We start from the raw sequence: 19,669 nt of genomic DNA on the forward strand, positions 1-19,669 counted from the left end.
AACATATCACCTAGCAAATGGCATATGGACTCTAGTGTTCACCCAGCATCATATATTACATAACATATTGTTACTGTACACCAAATGCCATATATAAGGCATAGGACAATTAAAGTGATTCTGATACCTTTTCGACCCCCTGTTCACTGTGCCCTAGCATGGCTGATGAAAATCAACAGAGAATATGATAAAGCATGTTAGTGTTTCTGCCATGAATCTATACAGAATATATACACTACTGGGTTCCTACATGGCACTGGGCAGGTGGACGTGAAGGCTTACTCTCACATAAAGACAGTACAATCAACATGGTTACGCTCAAGTACAGATTAGTAATACAAATGTAGGCTCAGCACTATGGGAGGTGAGGAGGACCACTTCAGTAATAATAATAATAATCATAATCATAACTGTAATTATCATAATATACTCTTTAGCCTCCTATCCCCAGTAGGAGTTTGTTCAAATCAAACAATGAAACAACACTATTGGGATAATGTAAGTCATTGTCAGTACATTCAGTCATATTACACTACAATAGATGTGCCTTTATGGAGGCGAGCGGCATGGCTCAGTCTCCATAGATTGGTGCATGATTATACACTCCATGTCCGCTGGGGTTTGGATTTCATGCCCCAATACTGTTAAAATTCAAAAAGCTTCAAAACGGGCTTTCATGGATTTGTATAGTTAGTTTGTCCTCCAAAGTTATCCCAATCCCACTCTCTGACTGCATGTCCGTTGGTCTGTTCATCCTTCAGGGTGTGTTAAAAAACAGTTGGCTGTTAGTAAGAAATGAAAGAATGTTTTTGTTTAGTCTGTGTTTTTATTCTCTGCCTCTCAGGGAAGAGAAGCTTATTCAACACCATGGAATTGATGTCTGATAATTCTGCTGCTCCACATGGGAGCCAGGGCACGCACATGCTCTTACTTCTTCCCCTCACTCTCTGTGGAGACAAACAAAAACAAAACACACACTTACAGCTGCTGTTTCTCACTCAATGATTACTCCGTCACTACAAAACACACAGTGTACTGTCCAGGGGATCAAACCTGTGACCTTCGAGTTGTGTTCTACTGTAGTAGTGGTACCCCCCCCCCCCCCCCCCTCCCCCTTGTTGTATGTTGTTCTCTTATGGACTCCTGCCTGAAAATCTGGCATCTTTTCTGGGGATCTCTGGGGATCAATAAAGTATCTACTGTCTCTCCTCTCTCTACCTTAATAGAGTACCTAGTTCCATATCAGTGAGTGTTCCATATTTGAGACTGAACTACCTGTATATCCGCACGTACGTACGCACGCACGCACGCACGCTCGCACGCACGCACGCACACGCTCACACAAACACACACACACACACACACACACACGCTCACACACACACACACACACACACACACACACACACACACACACACACACACACACACACACACACACACACACACACACACACACACACACTACAAATGTGTTGATCAATTTGCTACTCTGCTGTCGTATTAAAATAAGCATATTCTACTATAAATGTGCCACGTCTCTGCGTGTCTGCGTGCATGCGTGCGTGCGTGTGTGTACGGTTGTAATGCACATTACTCGAGAACCGCTTGCCCCACCGACTTCACATTAAACACACGTGTTCCACCCCCCCGCAGGGAGTGCAGTGCCCGGTATCGAGTCAGTCGGCCCTACAGTCATCAAAAAAAATCATGATAGCGCCACTGCTGTGGTGTGTCAGTATGTTAATGGGACACTTACATTGTAGGCATTTAGCTGACAGTTCCATGGGGAATTCACAAGTGACATGCAATTGACAACCCAGCCTGCCGTTGTTACTATTGTGTCGTTGTTACTAGATACCGTAATTACATCTTATCCTAGTACAGTCATTTCCGGTAGCATTTCGGGCCGGATATAGAAAGATGGCGGATTGAACAGGATTCAACCGGGTCTGTAGAAACCAATGGCCATTATTTTCACGGCTATAAGAAAATATAACGAGTACAGCCTACCAGTAGAGGAAGAGTGTCCTGCTACCTGCTGACTGGAGACCAGTGATCTGGAGCTCAGCCCTTCAACAGAAAAAAAAAACAGCAGTCAGACAACCAGAAATACAATGGAGGCAATAGGCTCCATGTGTAACACTGCTGGTCCTCCAGGACCTCCGCTATGCTCTCGACTCTCCCTCACTGCGTTTTTCATACTATCTCATCAATAATGAAAGCAACATACCAACAGGATTATCGGTCTTCCCCCTCTAGTGGTTGAAAAACAAACAATAAATAGCCCACAATAAATTTCACAATACACGCACGCATGCATGCACGCACCCGGTCAAAACAAATCCTTGAAATGCATTGAAATCATGCCTAACCCTCTAAAGTACTATAATGGTACAAATGTCCACCAGGAGGCATACAGGTATACTCACACTGATGCATTAGTATTAAACTGCATGTTCCATCTCTCTCTGTGTCTCTCTCTCTCTCTCTCTCTCTCTCTCTCTCTCTGACAAATTGTAAAACGTAGTCAAACACAGTGCTTTGATGTCAGATATACAGGTACGGTCTACACAAGTTTCGCACCAGTAAGTGCAACTTGATGGCAGGATGAAGCCAGAAAACACAAATTCCCATTGTCTACTACTGTGTTTGGCTAGTTCCGGGTGGGGCCTGGCAGGCAGGATGCTTATAAGTGTAACTAGTTACTAACGAGTTGCTTTACGTAAAGAAACTACTTTTTGCGGTAACTAGTAAAGTAACTAGTTACTCTTTCCCATTCAGTAACGTTATTATAGTTACTGTGGTTTCAATGGGTGAGTTACCCACATTACATAATGTGATCCAAAAGAACCGTCTCCTCCTCCTGCCAGTGCGGAGTCTGTCATGTAAACTGTCGACAGGGTGCACTGAATACCTCCCAGAGTGAAACACATTCCACATGAGAAAGAGAAAGTGGCTACACACACACACACACACACACACACACACACACACACACACACACACCAAATGTAAACTGTGTATATATTTTGTGTTGTATTGTTCCTACATAATAATTGCCACAGAGCAACACAAAAATCTATATTTTTTTAGTTTAGCCTTTTTTATAAAGTAAAGTAAAGTAACTAGTAAGTTAGTAACTATATTTACTTTCATAACTATCTAGTAAAGTAACTAGTTACTTTTTTAGAGCAGTAACTATAACTATAACTATACTGTATAACTAATTACTTTTAAAAAGTAACTTGCCCAACACTATCCTGGAGAGATGATTGCTTATAGCGATTCTACATTTTGTCGAATTACATTGTTGTCATTGATGGATTAAAAAAATATTTAGAATTGATGTCCATGGCCTGCTGGCGGGGAGTACAAGAAATATAAGTAAGTAAGCAAGTAATTATCAAGACATGCGGACAGACACTCAGATGAGTGTTACCTTGGTAGATGTCGTATTGGCCTGACATCAGGTTGTAGCTCATGCCCAGGTGTGTGTGGTGGTGTGTGTGAAGGTGTCGGGCAAATGCCACGTGGTTCCTCTCTCTTTCTGCCTCTCTCTCCCCCTCTGGGGACCCTTTCTCGCCCGGCTGAGAAAAAGAGAGCAGAGTGCATTCAGTTTCTTCATAATCCAATCTTCAGCTTGTACATGTTCTCTTGCATAATTTTCAATTTATTCGCCTCACATTCTCTTTAACTGAATCCGAATGAGAAGCAACTTAATCATCACATTACTTTTGTAATAAAAGATGCATATACAAGTCAACTTACAAAGTATTTCAGTATTAGTAACTGTGGTAGCCTACTGTGTATATGGAGGACACAAACTCTCATACTGTATATTGCAAGGGCACAATGACGACGATACTATACACTACAAATTACGAAATTGCAATAAACTAAGAACAATGTGTTATTTTCTTCAATCAATCAATCAATCATGTGTATACTCACAGCAGGGGACTTGCCATGGTACTGGTGGGTTTGCTGCTGGAGGAGTTCCATAGCTGTGGAGTCACTGCTCTGTTTACTGCCCACTGCTCCACCTCTGGTGGGCTGGCTCCCCTCGCAGTCCTCCCTTCCTGCTGTTTTACCATACAAGGGGTAGTGGAAACCTGATTCACGCACGCGCGCACACACACACACACACACACACACACACACACACACACACACACACACACACACACACACACACACACACACACACACACACACACACACACACACACACACACACACACACACACACACACACACACACACACACACACACACACACACACACACACACACACACACACACACACACACACACACACACACACACACACACACAGTCAGACAGACACACACTCACACATATTATGTTCACATAAGGACACGGGTACCCGACAGACATGTACAATTGTGGAGCTCATTGGAAAACGAACTTAAAATGCCCAATAAAAAATTATACAAGACATTATATAAAGGAATTATATAAAGGATGAAAAAGAAATGCAATGAACAAGTAAGTCAATAATCAATTGAATACACATGTGTGGAGAAATATGTTTATGGATGTGTATTTGAATGCATATACTATATGCATGAAGAAATCACTTCATTATGTAGAAATTGTGTTATTGAATTTGAGATATATAAGACAAACAAATTTAATTAAAAGAATAGATAGTGATCAATCAAATCAAATCAAACTTTATTTCTATAGCACATTTACAACAGCCCAAGGCCGACTAAAGTGCTGAACAAGGTAAAGGAGAAAAAGCACAAATAAACAAGGCAAAGCGCTTTAAAGAATCGATACAATATAAACATCAATGTAACAAGCTTCGGTTTCAGGCAGCCCATACCTTTTCGGCCAAATAGTCACCTTGTTGACTAAGTTGTACTTAGTACAACTTAATATACAGTTGTACTGTATGTTCAACAACTGTTCTCTTTAAAAAATGAATGACCAAAATAAATACACACAAACTATGTGCGGTGTAAAGATTGGAATGTGGATGTGAATTTTGTCCACATCCATTTTTACAGCATGGTTCTGTAGCAAGGATAACCATTTATGAGATGGTAGGTCTGTCCGTTTGTCAGGAGTTAATCTACCAAAAAAAAAAAAAAAAGAAAACAACAACATACGCTTTACTTTGTTATTAGTGTCCTGCATGGTAAAAGGCTGTTGATCCACTCCAAGGTATCCCAATATAGTAACCTAACAGACCTCAATTATACTATAGTTATATACTGTATGGACTTCATGTGGCCAGCTTGTGTGACATCAGCCATCATCACAGATGAGTATGACTCCAAATTTGGCGGAGATATGTGATCCATGGTGGGTGCATGGAGATATGTGATCCATGGTGAGTGCATGGAGATATGTGATCCATGGTGGGTGCATGGAGATATGTGATCCATGGTGGGTGCATGGAGATATGTGATCCATGGTGGGTGCATGGAGATATGTGATCCATGGTGGGTGCATGGAGATATGTGATCCATGGTGGGTGCATGGAGATATGTGATCCATGGTGGGTGCATGGAGATATGTGATCCATGGTGGATGCATGTATGATATGTGATCCATGGTGGGTGCATGGAGATATGTGATCCATGGTGGGTGCATGTGTTTGGTGGAGATATGTGATCCATGGTGGATGTATATGTATGATATGTGATCCATGGTGGATGTATATGTATGATATGTGATCCATGGTGGATGTATATGTATGATATGTGATCCATGGTGGATGTATATGTATGATATGTGATCCATGGTGGATGTATATGTATGATATGTGATCCATGGTGGATGTATATGTATGATATGTGATCCATGGTGGGTGTATATGTATGATATGTGATCCATCATCCAAGGTGGGTGTATGTGTTTGGTCCGACGTTACGTACGAACAGGACCAACCGAGGCAAATTTATACATTATACTGAATGTAGCTTAACAGTCCGACAGGCATTAGTCCGACACCCTACCCCAAAACCTAACCATAACCTCACAGCGAAGCCACGGGTGAGTTTTAACCGGCAATGAATGTCGGGAGCCACGGGTGAGTTTTGACCAGCCACGCATGTGTCTTAACCAGCAACGCATGTCAGGAGCCCCGGGTGAGTCTTAACCAGCACCAGGTGCATGTGTCCGACAGGCATTAATTAGTGTGATTGCCCTGAGGGCAATCAGACTATTGTTTTACTGCTCTGACTTTATTTTGGCGTGCTACTCCTCCCACAGTTTTTGTCGCACGCACTCGAGCCATAATGTCAAAACGACGGGCTACATCGGGAATCGTGTGCTTGTGCTTTGCTAAGACATTTGTTGTATAGTTTAATTGATATGAATTAATTCGAATTTCCACATAGACATGAATGGGGAAATGGGAAAATGCAAAAACTCACTTTCAAGTATTTTTTCCTCTGAGACCGTAAGGGCTATACTTACAAGACTTGGAGGAGAGATTCATAATAATTACTAAAATGAATTACCTTAGAAGTATACCGGTCGGCCTCATGGTGGCGCTATAACAGCCAACTTTACGTTTTTAGGTATAACTCTTGAACCGTAGGTCGTAAAATCTAAATGTTTTTTTCCCCTGGATTCCTTGGGTCATGACGCATCTCCCCATATAGGCCACGCCCATTTGCGTCTAGATAGATTTCCCGCCATTTTGAATTTTGTTCAAAACACACTTTTTGCTCCTCCTCCTACAGATTTTGTCCAAATCTCACAAAGATCGGTACACATGATCTCCGGACCTATCCGATTTAAAACAGCACAGTCAGAATTAAGATCTTCTATATCGTTAGGCCGTAATCGTCTTCCGAAGTTAGTGGGAGGGGCCTATTTTACGAAAAACGCCACAACTCACGCACGGAATGTCCGATCCGTCCCAAATCTGAATCACGTGTCGAGGGTGGCTTAATCAACATGGAGCCAAAAGTAATTCCATTTTCGACGGCTGCGATGTAGGCAATCACACTTTGCAATTTCCCAGAATTGCCTCTTTCTAGTTAGCCTGTTGGATCTGAACAACGTATGCACCCCCTCCAGGGGTGTGCCCTTTTCTTGTTACTACTACTTGCAAATAAGTAACTGTGGGCACCTGTGAGCCATGTGGCGCGCAGGTCAGGAGGCTATCTCGTGTTCTTAGCGTGAGGCAGATTGATGTACAAAATACACCTCCTGATAGTACTGATAGTACTGTCACTGTTATCATAAACTAACCTTCTGTGTGTATACAATATAAATTGATAGCCTTACCAGGGTAGTTGTGGACCAGGGTTGGAGACACCCCTCTGTAGGAGCCTCCGCTGCTCTCACACATGGCCAGGTAGGGCGGGTAGGAAGAATGCTGGTACTGGATGTACGGCTGCTGGGGGGTCATGGGAGGAGATACTGCAGCTCGGGCACTCTGCGACTCATCGGAAAGCACTCCCATTGGCTCCTGGTCCTGCTCTTCGAGGTCCTCCAGCCCATCAGGATCCTCTGCGTTGATGGCGGGTGGGAGATCCTGGGATCCATGGACCCTGGCCTTCTTAGGATCACCTACACCTCCGCCTCTTTCTCCAGCCCCCACAACTCCTCCTAATGCCATGGTCTTGGCCCCAGCAGCCGGCTCCATGGTACCTCCCCATTCCTTTGCTCTGTCTCCTTCAACCTCGTCCTCCTCATCATGACCATGCTGACTCTGAAGATGCTCCATGTATTTGTTGTGAGCGAGGCGGTGACCCCAGGAAGGGCCGTCTGAAGGCTAGATCGATGAGGGACAAGTGTTGGTGCAAGAGGCAGTGTTTCCCCTATTATTCTCTGCTAACAGTGGTAGGTGGAGAGAGAGGGGGGGGGGGTCGATTCACTGTCCATCCTTGTTTCAGTCCCATTTACTTTTTGGTCCTACTGACTGTTATAGAACTAAAACATGATGTTTTTGTTTAAAATTGTAGCCCTACTCCATTTTCTGGTTTCAGGGAATATGTGCAGCTTTCATGTTCACAGTTAGTTTTAAGGAGGGGGGAAGGGGGTGTTCTAGCTGTCATCAGCCCACCGCTGCTGTCTGAATATAGAGGAAACACTGAGTGGTTGTGAAAGAGAGCCGCAGACAGACAGCCTGTCTGTCAAGGGCTCTGGATGTTGATGAGGGATGATGATGTTTCAACAGCCAGCCATTTTTAATTGGGATAAGAGATGCAGTATCCCTCCCCCCAATACACAATGCACAAACGAAGAGTCGAAGACAGCTTTCATAGCTGTGGAGCTTAAGCAAAACCAAGGGAAACAGCAGCACGCCCACTGCCACCCAACTTGCACCTGCTTAGATGTGAATTTAAAAAAATAAAACATTTTATTTTGTAGCCCACTATGTTTAGACTAGACTTAGAAGTTAACCCTGTGCGAAAGGACAAACTAAAAAGATATGTACACAATTTATGAAAAAAACCATCTCATATCAAAACCAACAATTATGTATTAGAAAAGATTATTTTGATAATTTATGTGTTGAATGTACATTTACAGCTAAGGTTGGACATGAAACAACCCCCCTCAGCCACTTCCCCTCCATTCTCATTGAATAGTTTAAACCCATTTGCATCCATCAAATCAAAACCAAATGACTTTGTCTTCAATCAAATGATTGAAACAAAACAGCAAAGCACATCTAAAGCACCACATGAACCACATTGTCATTAGGATTAGCACCAAATGGCTTTGCTGTACACAACATATCATCATCTTGTTATATTTCAGTTTAACACATCACCGATACAGTGGCAGCAGGCTAGAGACAGAGGGAGAAACTTACACTGGAAAAGGAAACATTTGAGTCCAGATCTGTCTGACTGTTTGGGTTGTGGACTGAAGAAGAAGAGGAGCAAGAAGACGAAGAGGAGGAAGAGGAGGATGACTTGACGTCATCGCAGTCTTTCCCCAAGCCCTGGTGTTGGTCCACCAAGATGCCATGTGCCGTCTTGGCCCCATGCTGCTGGGAGCCCAGGTTCTGTCCCCTCTCTCCTCTCTCACCCATCTCCACATAGGACAGGACAGGTTTGGCACAGCACCCTTTCACACCATCCCCTCCTTTGCCCAACATAGATCCACTGGCCAATCCCCCTACCATATGTTTAACTTCTTCTGAATCTCTACAGCTCAGTCCTTGGCCCCTCTCTCCTCTTTGCTTGGCCCCTGGGGGCTGGTCGCAGCACTTGGAGCCCAGTAGCAGTTTCTGGTCCATGTACAGTCCTCTGGAGTACTGGCCATAATAGAGGGATTGGGCAAGTGCCGTCTGGGTCTGACTCATCGCCAGCTGTAACTGGGACTGAGGAGGTCCGTCTGCTTTCTTTGAGTCGGAGAACTCATGGGTCGAAGTTTTGTCTTCCTCTTTGACCTCCTCCTTCCTGTCTTTGCCCTTGCTGTCATGGGAGGAGCTCTTGTGAAAGGCGGAAGCGTTGCTGTTCTGCCTGTCAGATTGTAAGTAGCCCTGTATGTAATAGGGCTCATAGCCATGGTGGTAGTACGGAGACTGGGGGTCTTTTGACGATGGCGCAGCCACAGAGGGAGGAGTCTTGCCAGCACTGCCATGGTTACTGTTTGAAGTCACTTCTGAGGCAGCAGCAGCAACAGAGCCACACTTGGACCTGGAGACTTCCGAGCGGCATTCTGAAGATCCACCATCATCACCGGCATCCGAGATGTCGGAGTATGCAGGGCTGTTGTTCTTACTGCCCCCATCCGCTGTTGTCAGGCAACCACCAGCAGCATCGAGCCGTGAGGACCCCCCGATAGAGGGACTGGGTGCATTATCGGTGAAGGTGTACACCTTGTCAGCCTCTGCACGGATGCTAGCCATTCTGCTCTCCTGGCTCTCCGTCAGTCCATTCATAACTTCCTGTTTGCTCAGGTGCTCTTTCAGGAGACTTCCAGAAGCCTCCTTGGCGCCAATTTTAGATGCACCATTGTCCTCCATTTTAATTCCACTGCTTTCCCCATTGGGGGTCCGGATGGGTGTGTCTTTGCCATGTTTGTCCTTCAGCCTCCTCTTCTCTTTCTTCCTGGTCTCTTTGCTGCAGGTGACCAATGTGGCTTTGACCAAGCTCGGTTCCACCACAATGCTCAACTTTGGCTTGATGGCCTTCAAGGGCATGTTTTTACTAGTGAGACCCACAGCAGCCATGGGTGAAGGTTGCTGCTGCTGCTGCGGGGTGGTATCGGCTGGACTTGTGGGATAAGTGGTATTAGGGATAGCGATCAGCTTGGGGGGAGCAGGTGCTGGAGCGATAGGACGGTTGGTTCGTGACTTGGACAACTTCTCTACCTTGCCGTTGGCCTTCTTACTCTTACTGTCACAACCTCCCTTCTTGTCAATCAATCCTTCGGCCTCCAATTTGGGCATTTCTACTGTGGAGTTACGGTCTGCGACCATGCAGTTCTCCAGAACCACAGTCATGTTGGAGATGATGGGCAGGTTGCTCAGGTCATCCATCAGACCGTCTTTCAGCAGGGAAGTCCTCCTAGTCTTCGAGTTTGCAGTTGGACTGTGGTCAGTACTGAGGAGCAGGCGCCTGTTTTTAGGAGACCCCACTGGGGTCACCTTGTATAATGGAGCTGGCTTCTTAGAGGAAGTGCTACTGTTAGTGTTAGTGCTGCTGTTTGTTTCAGGGAGGCTGTAAGTCACATGACCGACTGTCTCTTCACAGTCGGACAGCCGCTCCTCACTCTCTCCATCCTTGAGAAGCTCAGGTTTCCTCTGCTCTTCTGCCTCCAGGTGTGCATGCGTCTGGTGGTAACGCAGTCCGTTGATGTGCTTGTAGCGTTTGGTGCAGTTGGGGTGGGGGCAGTCAATGAGGATGGGGGGAGGAGGTGGTGAAGAGGCGCACCCTCCCCCTGGGTCCATGAATGAGGGGTCGGACTTGCCCTGCGGTGTGGTGGGAGCACTGCGGGACTTGGCACGGATCCTCTTCCCATTCCCGTTTTTGATGTCGTCTGAGGAAGAAGAGACAAGGCTGAGGTCCAGTTCAGCTGGAGGTTTGTTCTTACGCTTTCCAGAGGAGGAGGAGGAAGAAGAGGAGATGGAGGAGGTACTGTTGTTGGTCGTTTTCACCTCCTCCACCGTGAAGAAAGAGGCAGGCGTTCGGCCATTGCTGTTGATGAGGTTCAGGCTGCCTCTCCGCCCCTTGTTGTGGATCTGTCCAGATGTGGTTCCAGCCACACCTCCTCCACGGCTCCTGTGCTGTGATAGGCCTCTGACCTTGGGGGTGGGTGCAGTCTCAACACAGGGTCGTTCAGCAATGGCCAATCGCATCCGTTTTCCCCGGCCACGGCCCCCTGGTGTCTCTGGGTCACTGGAGGGGGACTCACAAAACCTGGTGAGGAGAATACAATTACAAAAACAATATTTATTCTCAAACTGAAGCTATCGAGACAAAAAAATAGCAATGTGAGGGGATTAGATGAGATGACATGATTTGAGGTGACATGAAATTATTAGTATCTTAATAATATGAATATAATAGTACATTTCTCTGATTTCTAAGCAATTAAATGTCACATTGAGTGACATCAGACTACACATGACAAATACTACAGGCAACATGGTTGACATTCACTACAACTGACACATCCACTCCCCATTACCTTGTAGTTCCTCTGCCCTGATTATTATGATCTTTTGTACTTTGCTGGGGCTCCTTTTCCAGAGGCTTGTGTATACGAACTTACGAAGTGAACGATTCTTATATTTATGTATGTTATGTCTACTCTAAATCTAAAAGCAAAATACAAGGAACAGTCAATATAATGTGCAACATTTTTCCAGGACAGAAGCCCACTATGACCAAATAGAGAAAAATACATTTTGTTCCTGGTTTCTGAGATTAAGCTGCAATTACCATGACAACAATAATTTGCATACAGGAGAATTAATTGAGTGGTTTCAGTGCGCAGAGCAGTGACTGTTACATTTTCCACTTGGCAATTATAAAAGCAACTACCCATTTGTAATCCATTTGGGGAATGGAGATGGTTTTGTTCATATTCAACACAGACTGGCGGCTGAAAACAGAAACAATATTACTATTAAGTCTTAGTAACATTAATTCACTTAGACATGCATTTTTAGTAGTGTGCCTTGTGTGCAAATCAAACAAATAATAGATAGTGATACACTCACTGTTTAAAAGGTAATAGAAGCACAAAATGTATTCTTTATATTGAAAACAAATAAGCTGTTGTTGAAAATGATAATTTAATCAGTCATGGGTATATTTAATTATTTTTGTAATGAAAGGGAAGGATGTAAATCTCCTCTTATTTTCCTTTTTTCTTTCTATTCAGACAAACCCCACCCCTTATAACATTATTAGGCTGTTATACAGGTATTTGCTAGTAATGACAGACTATTACTCTATTGAAGAATACATGTATTTACGTGTATTTAAATGGGATACATACAAACAAAATGTATAATTTGCATGTAGGCCAAATTACTAAAATGCAGGAAGCTCACTTGGCATTAATTCAGCATCAGTCTAAATATAATTTATGTATCATATAAATGCAAATGGAACTCAATTTGAGTCACGTTTCATCTTTTTCCATTAGTTGAAAGGCCTATCTGGGCCAATTTGTGACAGAGGTAGAGGGATTGCGAGAAGGCAGGGATAGGCAGAACCACCACAGCCTCTTCCTCAGACAACTGGTAATTTAAGTAATAGTTTGCTATATCATTGCTATAGAGTGTGACTCTCCGTCTCTCTAGCTCTATAATTAACAGAAAAAAACATTTTCAGGTGGGTTGTCAATTTCAACATTATTAACATTATGGGCTGTAGCAATAATTATAATAGTAATAACAAGGTGGAAATCTATCTGACAGATAGATCTTCAACCCATGCGACTACAGAGATAATGAGTACCAATTTGGGTGAGGTTTGGACAAAATCGGTAGGAGTAGTAGCAAAAACTGTGTTTTTCAAAGAAAACGTAATATGGTGGAAATTGAAAATTCCAGTGGCTATGACCAAAGTTTGCGAGGCCTGGGTAGGCAAACTAAAAAGAGAAGAACACTGTCTTAATGCTCCCCAAATAATTTAATAACAAAAAACAATGTTTCGGCCTCCCCGACCTCGTCGACATGCTTGGATGCTCTTGACCGCTATATTTATTTACCTGCGAGTCCCGCGACCCATCACAATCGGTCCCAAGTTCCCAACCCAGTGTTAGTGAAACACTAACAGTGATGTAGACAGATCCGATGTTAAAGCACTTTGAAAGCCCAGGCCTATTTTAATTGCAGTAGCTGCAAATTAAAGGTGAAAAGCCTCTGGCAGGATTTGATTCTAGGCCAGAACACATGCAGTGTCATTCATAAAATAAAGAAATATAATTCAATGTTACCTTGGAGGAGCCCAGTCATGTTTGGTACAGTCAAGCAAAGTTCCCACATAGGTCCTCTTTCTCCACGTCACATTCACCACCAGAACACCTGCCAGTCACACAGAACAGGAGCAGACGCATTACACATAAACGTAAAACAACGTTTAAAAACCTTACCTCTCAGCACCGGGTGAAGGCATTTGTTCCAACCCTATTTTCTACAGTCTATGGTTCCAACGTACCAAGAGCGAGAAAGGGGGGTGGAATACGGAGAGCGTCGATGTCTCTGTCTTGGTTAGACCAGTCATTAGTCCTACAACCTATCTCAAACCCTCACCCTAACCCTAACCTCCCACGGGGCAGCACACCTAAACCTAACCGTAACCCTCTCCCAAACCTTAACGCACCCCTCACCAACCTTAATCCGGTGGTTTTAACGCACCCCTCACCAACCTTAATCCGGTAGTCTTAATGCACCCCTCACCAACCTTATGTCTAACCAATGACTAGTCTAAACTAAGTATGCACCCCGTCATATCAATGGCATAACCTTTGACGGGCTAATGTCATGTCGGACTCTTGGGGTAAAAATGGGGTGTTTCTATGGTCAGACTATTGGCATGTCGGACTATTGCCGGTCGGACTCGTGGTATGTCGGAAAAATGTCTGCACCCCATCAGGACCATGCATGTTGACTTTTGGTTCTGTATAACAAAAGTACAGAAAGGAAAGGAAAGGAAAGTAAAGCTTCAAACTTTGCATTCTTAAAGAAACAATTCATATTACTTTCATACTCATGTCAATTACACTACACACAATGAGTAAAAACCCATGTTCAAACTGGTGGGGTGTACTAAAGCTAATAGGAAAACTCAGGGTAGGGCAACACATATTAAAATATCTTATTTATCTATTTATTTTCATGTTAATAATGATGAGCTGCAATTCACGTGGAATATGTGTGCACGCGTGCGTGTGCGTGCGTGCGTGTATACTGTATATAAGAAAGGTATTGAGAAGAACATGATTTTCATACAGCACAATAATACCTTGCTTAGTTGCTTAGGATACTGTAATTACTATAACATTGATCAATATTGTGTCAATATAGTGTGATTTCTATTTAGTTTTTGAAAAATGTTGCTATAATACTCTTTACAGTGCACTTTGTTCTCACAAATTCACATGTATACAGAGCACCCAGCCGCGAACATGCGCGCGCGCACAGTGCACACACACACACACACACACACACACACACACACACACACACACACACACACACACAGCGCGAGGGAAGGATTCAGGAGACAGACAAGGCGAGAGACAGACTGACATTTGAAAAGCATTAACCTTCTCTCTGTGATGTGCCACTGGCAGTAAAGGGAATCACGTTTTAAACAGATTGGAAGTTTAAAATGAGGTTTGACTGCAGCACAGTTCCATCTCGTCAGTTAGCTTGACAATCAATCACAGCACATCAAAAGCTGGATTGTACATTTAGCTGGGTTACATTTACACATTTGTACAGTATCTAAGATCTAAGATGCATGTGTACAGCTTTAAGGGGATTATATTCTCCAGATGTGTATATGGTGAACTGGTGATAGATATAATTATCCAGACAGACAGACAGACAGACAGACAGACAGACAGACAGACAGACAGACATAAATATTACAAAAGCTTAATCTTGTAATAGATCCTAACCTCCCACGGGGCAGCACACCTATACCTAACCTTAACCCATGTCTAACCAATATGACTCGTCTATGCACCCCAACTTGGATAATTAAAAAAATCCTGTTTCCTCACAGAAAATCTGTTCTCTGTGACAAAAGACCATTGAAAATCAAACAACAGCTGACGCTGGGCCCCTGACACACATTATAATGGGAATATTATTAGCATGGAACAATTGTCTGGTCTTGACAGAAAACAGAAAAAAGACAAAACAGACAGGCTGAAAGACAAACGGACAAAGGAAGAGAGACACTGAATGACAGACTCATGAGACAGTGTAACAAATTAACAACAGACAGACAGACAGACAGACAGACAGACAGACAGACAGACAGACAGACAGACAGACAGACAGACAGACAGACAGACAGACACGTTGATCGATCGCTCACTTGCTCGCTTAATTGACTGATTATATTGACAAAATGCATATACATGCATGTACAATGCGTATTTCCATTGTGGTCCTTTGAGTGCAAAATGTGTGTATGTATAAATGTTGGGGGAGCAGAGAGCCACAGAGCCACACAGAAAGAGAGCTTCTGTAAGCCTCTGAGCAGCGCAAATTGTCATTTAATTTGGGCTCATCAAGCCCTGAAGCTCTTCAATTAGCATTCCACTTAATCAATATTCATACAGTGTCAGCCCCGTATCCCTCCGCCACCAGAGGATGGAGGCTCACATATCACAATGTCGTCTGAAGAATAGTCCCTGAGTGGCAAGGCCGATCACTCATGATGAAAGGGACTGGGGGAAAAAAATTGCTCTCTCTAAAAATGTTGTATTGCTTTTATTGTTCTCCGAGCCTAGCTTGTCCCTCATCTTCTCTCATTCTTCATTCCTTTCACTCTCTCACAGTGTATCTCACTCCCCCAATACATGCACACTTGCATCTTTCCTTCCAAAGACAGACAAAATACCCCCCCCCCCTCCGTAATCTCCCTACTGCTCCATCTCTCTCTCTCTCTCTCTCATATATATATATATATATATATATATATATATATATATATATATATATATATATATATATATATATATCAGTTCTGTCTGCTCTATTCAGAGCTAGAGTATATGTATGTATTATGCACTGTCCATGTTCCCAGCTTTTCAACTGCCTGGCCTCCTTTTCCCTCAATCCCTCTCCCTCCGGCCCCTCTTTCTTCTTTCCACTGCATCTCTCTGATCCATGTGGGAATCTGAGCTGCGTTCTATCTATTCAACACAGTAAGATTGGATTTATTTCACAGTTCAATTAACCTCTTTACACTTATATACTTCATTGACCGGAATCCGAGGAGTCCGGGGTCTAGGCCCCCTAGCTTTTTGTCTCTATATCTTTGCCGGAAATAGACTATCTACAAGATCACAAGATATGTGACGGTGTCTGACCGAGGCTAAGTCATTGAATATTATTATTACTATATATTTTATCTGTTGTTTTTTCATGTCATATGAGAGCAGGGAATAATAGCTTCAAATTGACATATTGGTTGTTCAGTTTAACCCACCAGTTTTGGAGATATGGCTTATAGAGTAATGTCTTGCAGACAACAGCGAGATGAGAAAACAGGTTTGCCACCATGACTGTCTCAAAAAGAGTCACATAATTATGTTTGTAGATATGCTAGTTTTGCTGAATGTTTGGATAGAATAGGGTTCATGTGCAAACACACAGTGAAGAGCACCTTCCTCTCTCCATCTTCTATACCTATCCCCTCCCTTCCTCCTCCTCCTCCTCCTCTCTCACTTTTCCTCTGTTCCTTTTGTCACTCACTACTTTTCTCCCTCCCTCTTTATCTCACTGTTGCAGAGAGTATGAAATGAGGTTCACTGTCTCACTCTGTCTCTTCCTCTTCCTCCCTAGTCTTGTCCCTCTTTTTCTTTCCTCGTTAACTTTCATCTGCATCCGTTCCTTTCTTTCTTTCAATCATTTTATTTTTTTTCATTTTTGCACAAACCGATACATGACTCACATATACATACACAGACTAACCGACATACATTATACATACATACGTCCATACATCATCTTCTTCTTACTCCTTATATACTTGTTCATGTAGTCTTAGAAATCTTAAAGCCTTTGTTCTTAACATGAATATTTCCTTAATTTGCCAAACCTCTTGATAATATTTCTGCGTATTCTACTCCCATGTATTCCACAACTGGGCCCCAAACCAAGAAGAATCCATCCATGTCTCCTTGGAGAACATGTGTGAGCCGTTCTAGTGGGAGCAGTTGTAGAACATTATGGAGCCAACTCGATACAGATGGAACAACATCCCCTATCCAACATTGTAGTATTGACAACCTAGCACAGTACCATAGTATATTCAGAATTCTCTTAAATCTATTGAATTCAGGTGTCGTTGGGTGTAAGCCCAAGATACATTGTAGGGGGTCTAGTTCGATCCTTAGACCTGTTATAGTAGAAATTTCGTTCTTCACTTCCTCCCAACATTTTTGGATTACTGGACAAGGCCACATTAGGTGCACATATGTGCCCACCATTTCAGACATGTACCAGAGCAGTCTTTATCATATTTGCTCCTTTGATATGGAGTAGTTTGTAGTTTATGTATGATCTTGAATTGGATTTCCTGAGGTTTGTAGTTGCAACATATCTTTTTACTATTTAATATGATTCTTTTCCATGATGGTCATTAACTGTAATTTGTAAGTCTCGTTCCCACGACTGCCTGCTGATGTTGGTATTAACGTTCTTTATGGAAATACATTTTTGATATAACTTGTTTTTTTCTTCTTCAGCCGGCAGACCTGGAGAATAAGTCTCTCGATCTGCTCTGGTCCATGTCCTTCTTTGTACTGGGGTATAGAATTTAGATAACTTCGAATTTGTAAATATCTAAAAAAAAATGTATCCGGGGTAGCCCATATTGTTCTTGCAGTTGTCCAAAAGATTTCAAGGTACCATGCTGGTATAGATCATTTATCACCTGAATTCCTACTGTGTGCCATTCCTTGAACCCAGGGTCATTACAAGAGGGGATAAAATTGGGGTTGTTAACAATCGGTGCATAAAAATAATATTTCTTTGACATTGAGAATGCCCTCTTTATGTTATTCCATGTATTCAGAGTGTTGTTCACAATAAAATTTGCCCCAATACCTGGTAACAATCTAGTATCGGTTATGAATGGTAGATTTGGTAGCACTATAGAGTTACAACCCTGTGGTACAAGATCCAACCATGTTGAGTTGGGGTCTTGTTCCACCCATTCTGCTAAATTGTTCACTACTGTTGCCCATTGATAATATTGAAAATTGGGGACTGCTAATCCTCCCTTTTCCACTGGGAGCTAGAGCTTTTCCAATTTCATTCTTGGGCGTTTATTTCTCCAAATAAATGCTGACATGGCTCTGTTTATATCTTTGAAAAGACTGTTGGGTATCATTTGCATAGGGTATAAAATTCTAGGGAGTATATTCATTTTGATTATGGAGATACGTCCCAAGAAGGATATTGGAAGCTCCATCCATCTGGTTAGGTCCAATTTAATCTGTTTAATAACGGGGGTCAGGTTTGTCTTCACTAAATCCTCCAAGTGGTAAGGAATATATATCCCCAAATATTTGAAGCCTTTATCAGTCAGATTGATCGGAGATACTATATTATTTGGATATCTTGCTCCCAGTGGTAGGGCTATGGATTTGCTCACATTAATTTTATAACCAGAGAAATTACTGAATTCATTCATTATTTCTAATACAGCTGGGATAGTTCTCTTAGGGTCACTAAGAAAAAGTAATATATCATCTGCATATAGCGAGATGACATGCTCTTTTTTCCCGCTATTGATCCCTTTGACCTGTGGATGCGTTCTAATGGCCTCTGCCAGAGGTTCAATGGCTACAGTAAATGCATCCTTTCCACTCGTCTCCCTCTCTCCTCTCGACTCACTGTTAAGTGTAGGGCACCGTGTGTGCCTTGACTCGCGCAGTATTGTGCACAGTCCATATTCTGTGTGCTTTGTGCGTGCGTGTGTGTGTTTGTTGCCAGGGTGAAGAGCAGCGCTCCATGTTAATTACCACTGGGCCTGGCCTGGACTACAACTCAACACTTCACACCAGACGCCCTGTGGTTGGACTACAACTCAACACCTCACACCAGACGCCCTGTGGTTGGACTACAACTCAACACCTCACACCAGACGCCCTGTGGTTGGACTACAACTCAACACCTCACACCAGATGCCCTGTGGTTGGACTACAACTCAACACCTCACACCAGACGTCCTATGGTTGGACTACAACTCAACACCTCACACCAGACGCCCTATGGTTGGACTACAACTCAACACCTCACACCAGACGCCCTATGGTTGGACTACAACTCAACACCTCACACCAGACGCCCTGTGGTTGGACTACAACTCAACACCTCACACCACACGCCATGTGGTTGGCAAAGCACTGCAGTTGTGCACTGCAGAAAGACAAGATATTTATTAGTGACATATTACATCGGCATCGGTGAAGCTTACCGGCAAGAACTCATTTTTTGTTCTTGAAGACAACTTC

The 19,669-nt window shown here is 43.2% G+C and overlaps 1 protein-coding gene across 1 annotated transcript in view; it reads right to left on the bottom strand.

Moving 5' to 3' along the window:
* Positions 1-822: 822 nt before the first annotated feature.
* Positions 823-19,669, bottom strand: part of znf608 (zinc finger protein 608) — a 34,020-nt gene continuing 15,173 nt past the window's right edge. The window contains exons 3-9 of the mRNA XM_080765749.1: positions 13,403-13,490; positions 8,814-11,370; positions 7,277-7,766; positions 3,955-4,115; positions 3,443-3,590; positions 2,014-2,073; positions 823-947 (exon numbers count right to left, since the gene is read on the bottom strand). Coding sequence (XP_080621875.1) covers positions 928-947; positions 2,014-2,073; positions 3,443-3,590; positions 3,955-4,115; positions 7,277-7,766; positions 8,814-11,370; positions 13,403-13,490 — 3,524 coding nt within the window. The 3' untranslated portion in view covers positions 823-927. The remainder of the gene's footprint in view (positions 948-2,013; positions 2,074-3,442; positions 3,591-3,954; positions 4,116-7,276; positions 7,767-8,813; positions 11,371-13,402; positions 13,491-19,669) is intronic.

This window comes from Protomyctophum bolini (genome assembly GCF_963924005.1).
Source record: "Protomyctophum bolini genome assembly, chromosome: 6".
Classification (NCBI taxonomy): Eukaryota; Metazoa; Chordata; class Actinopteri; order Myctophiformes; family Myctophidae; genus Protomyctophum; species Protomyctophum bolini.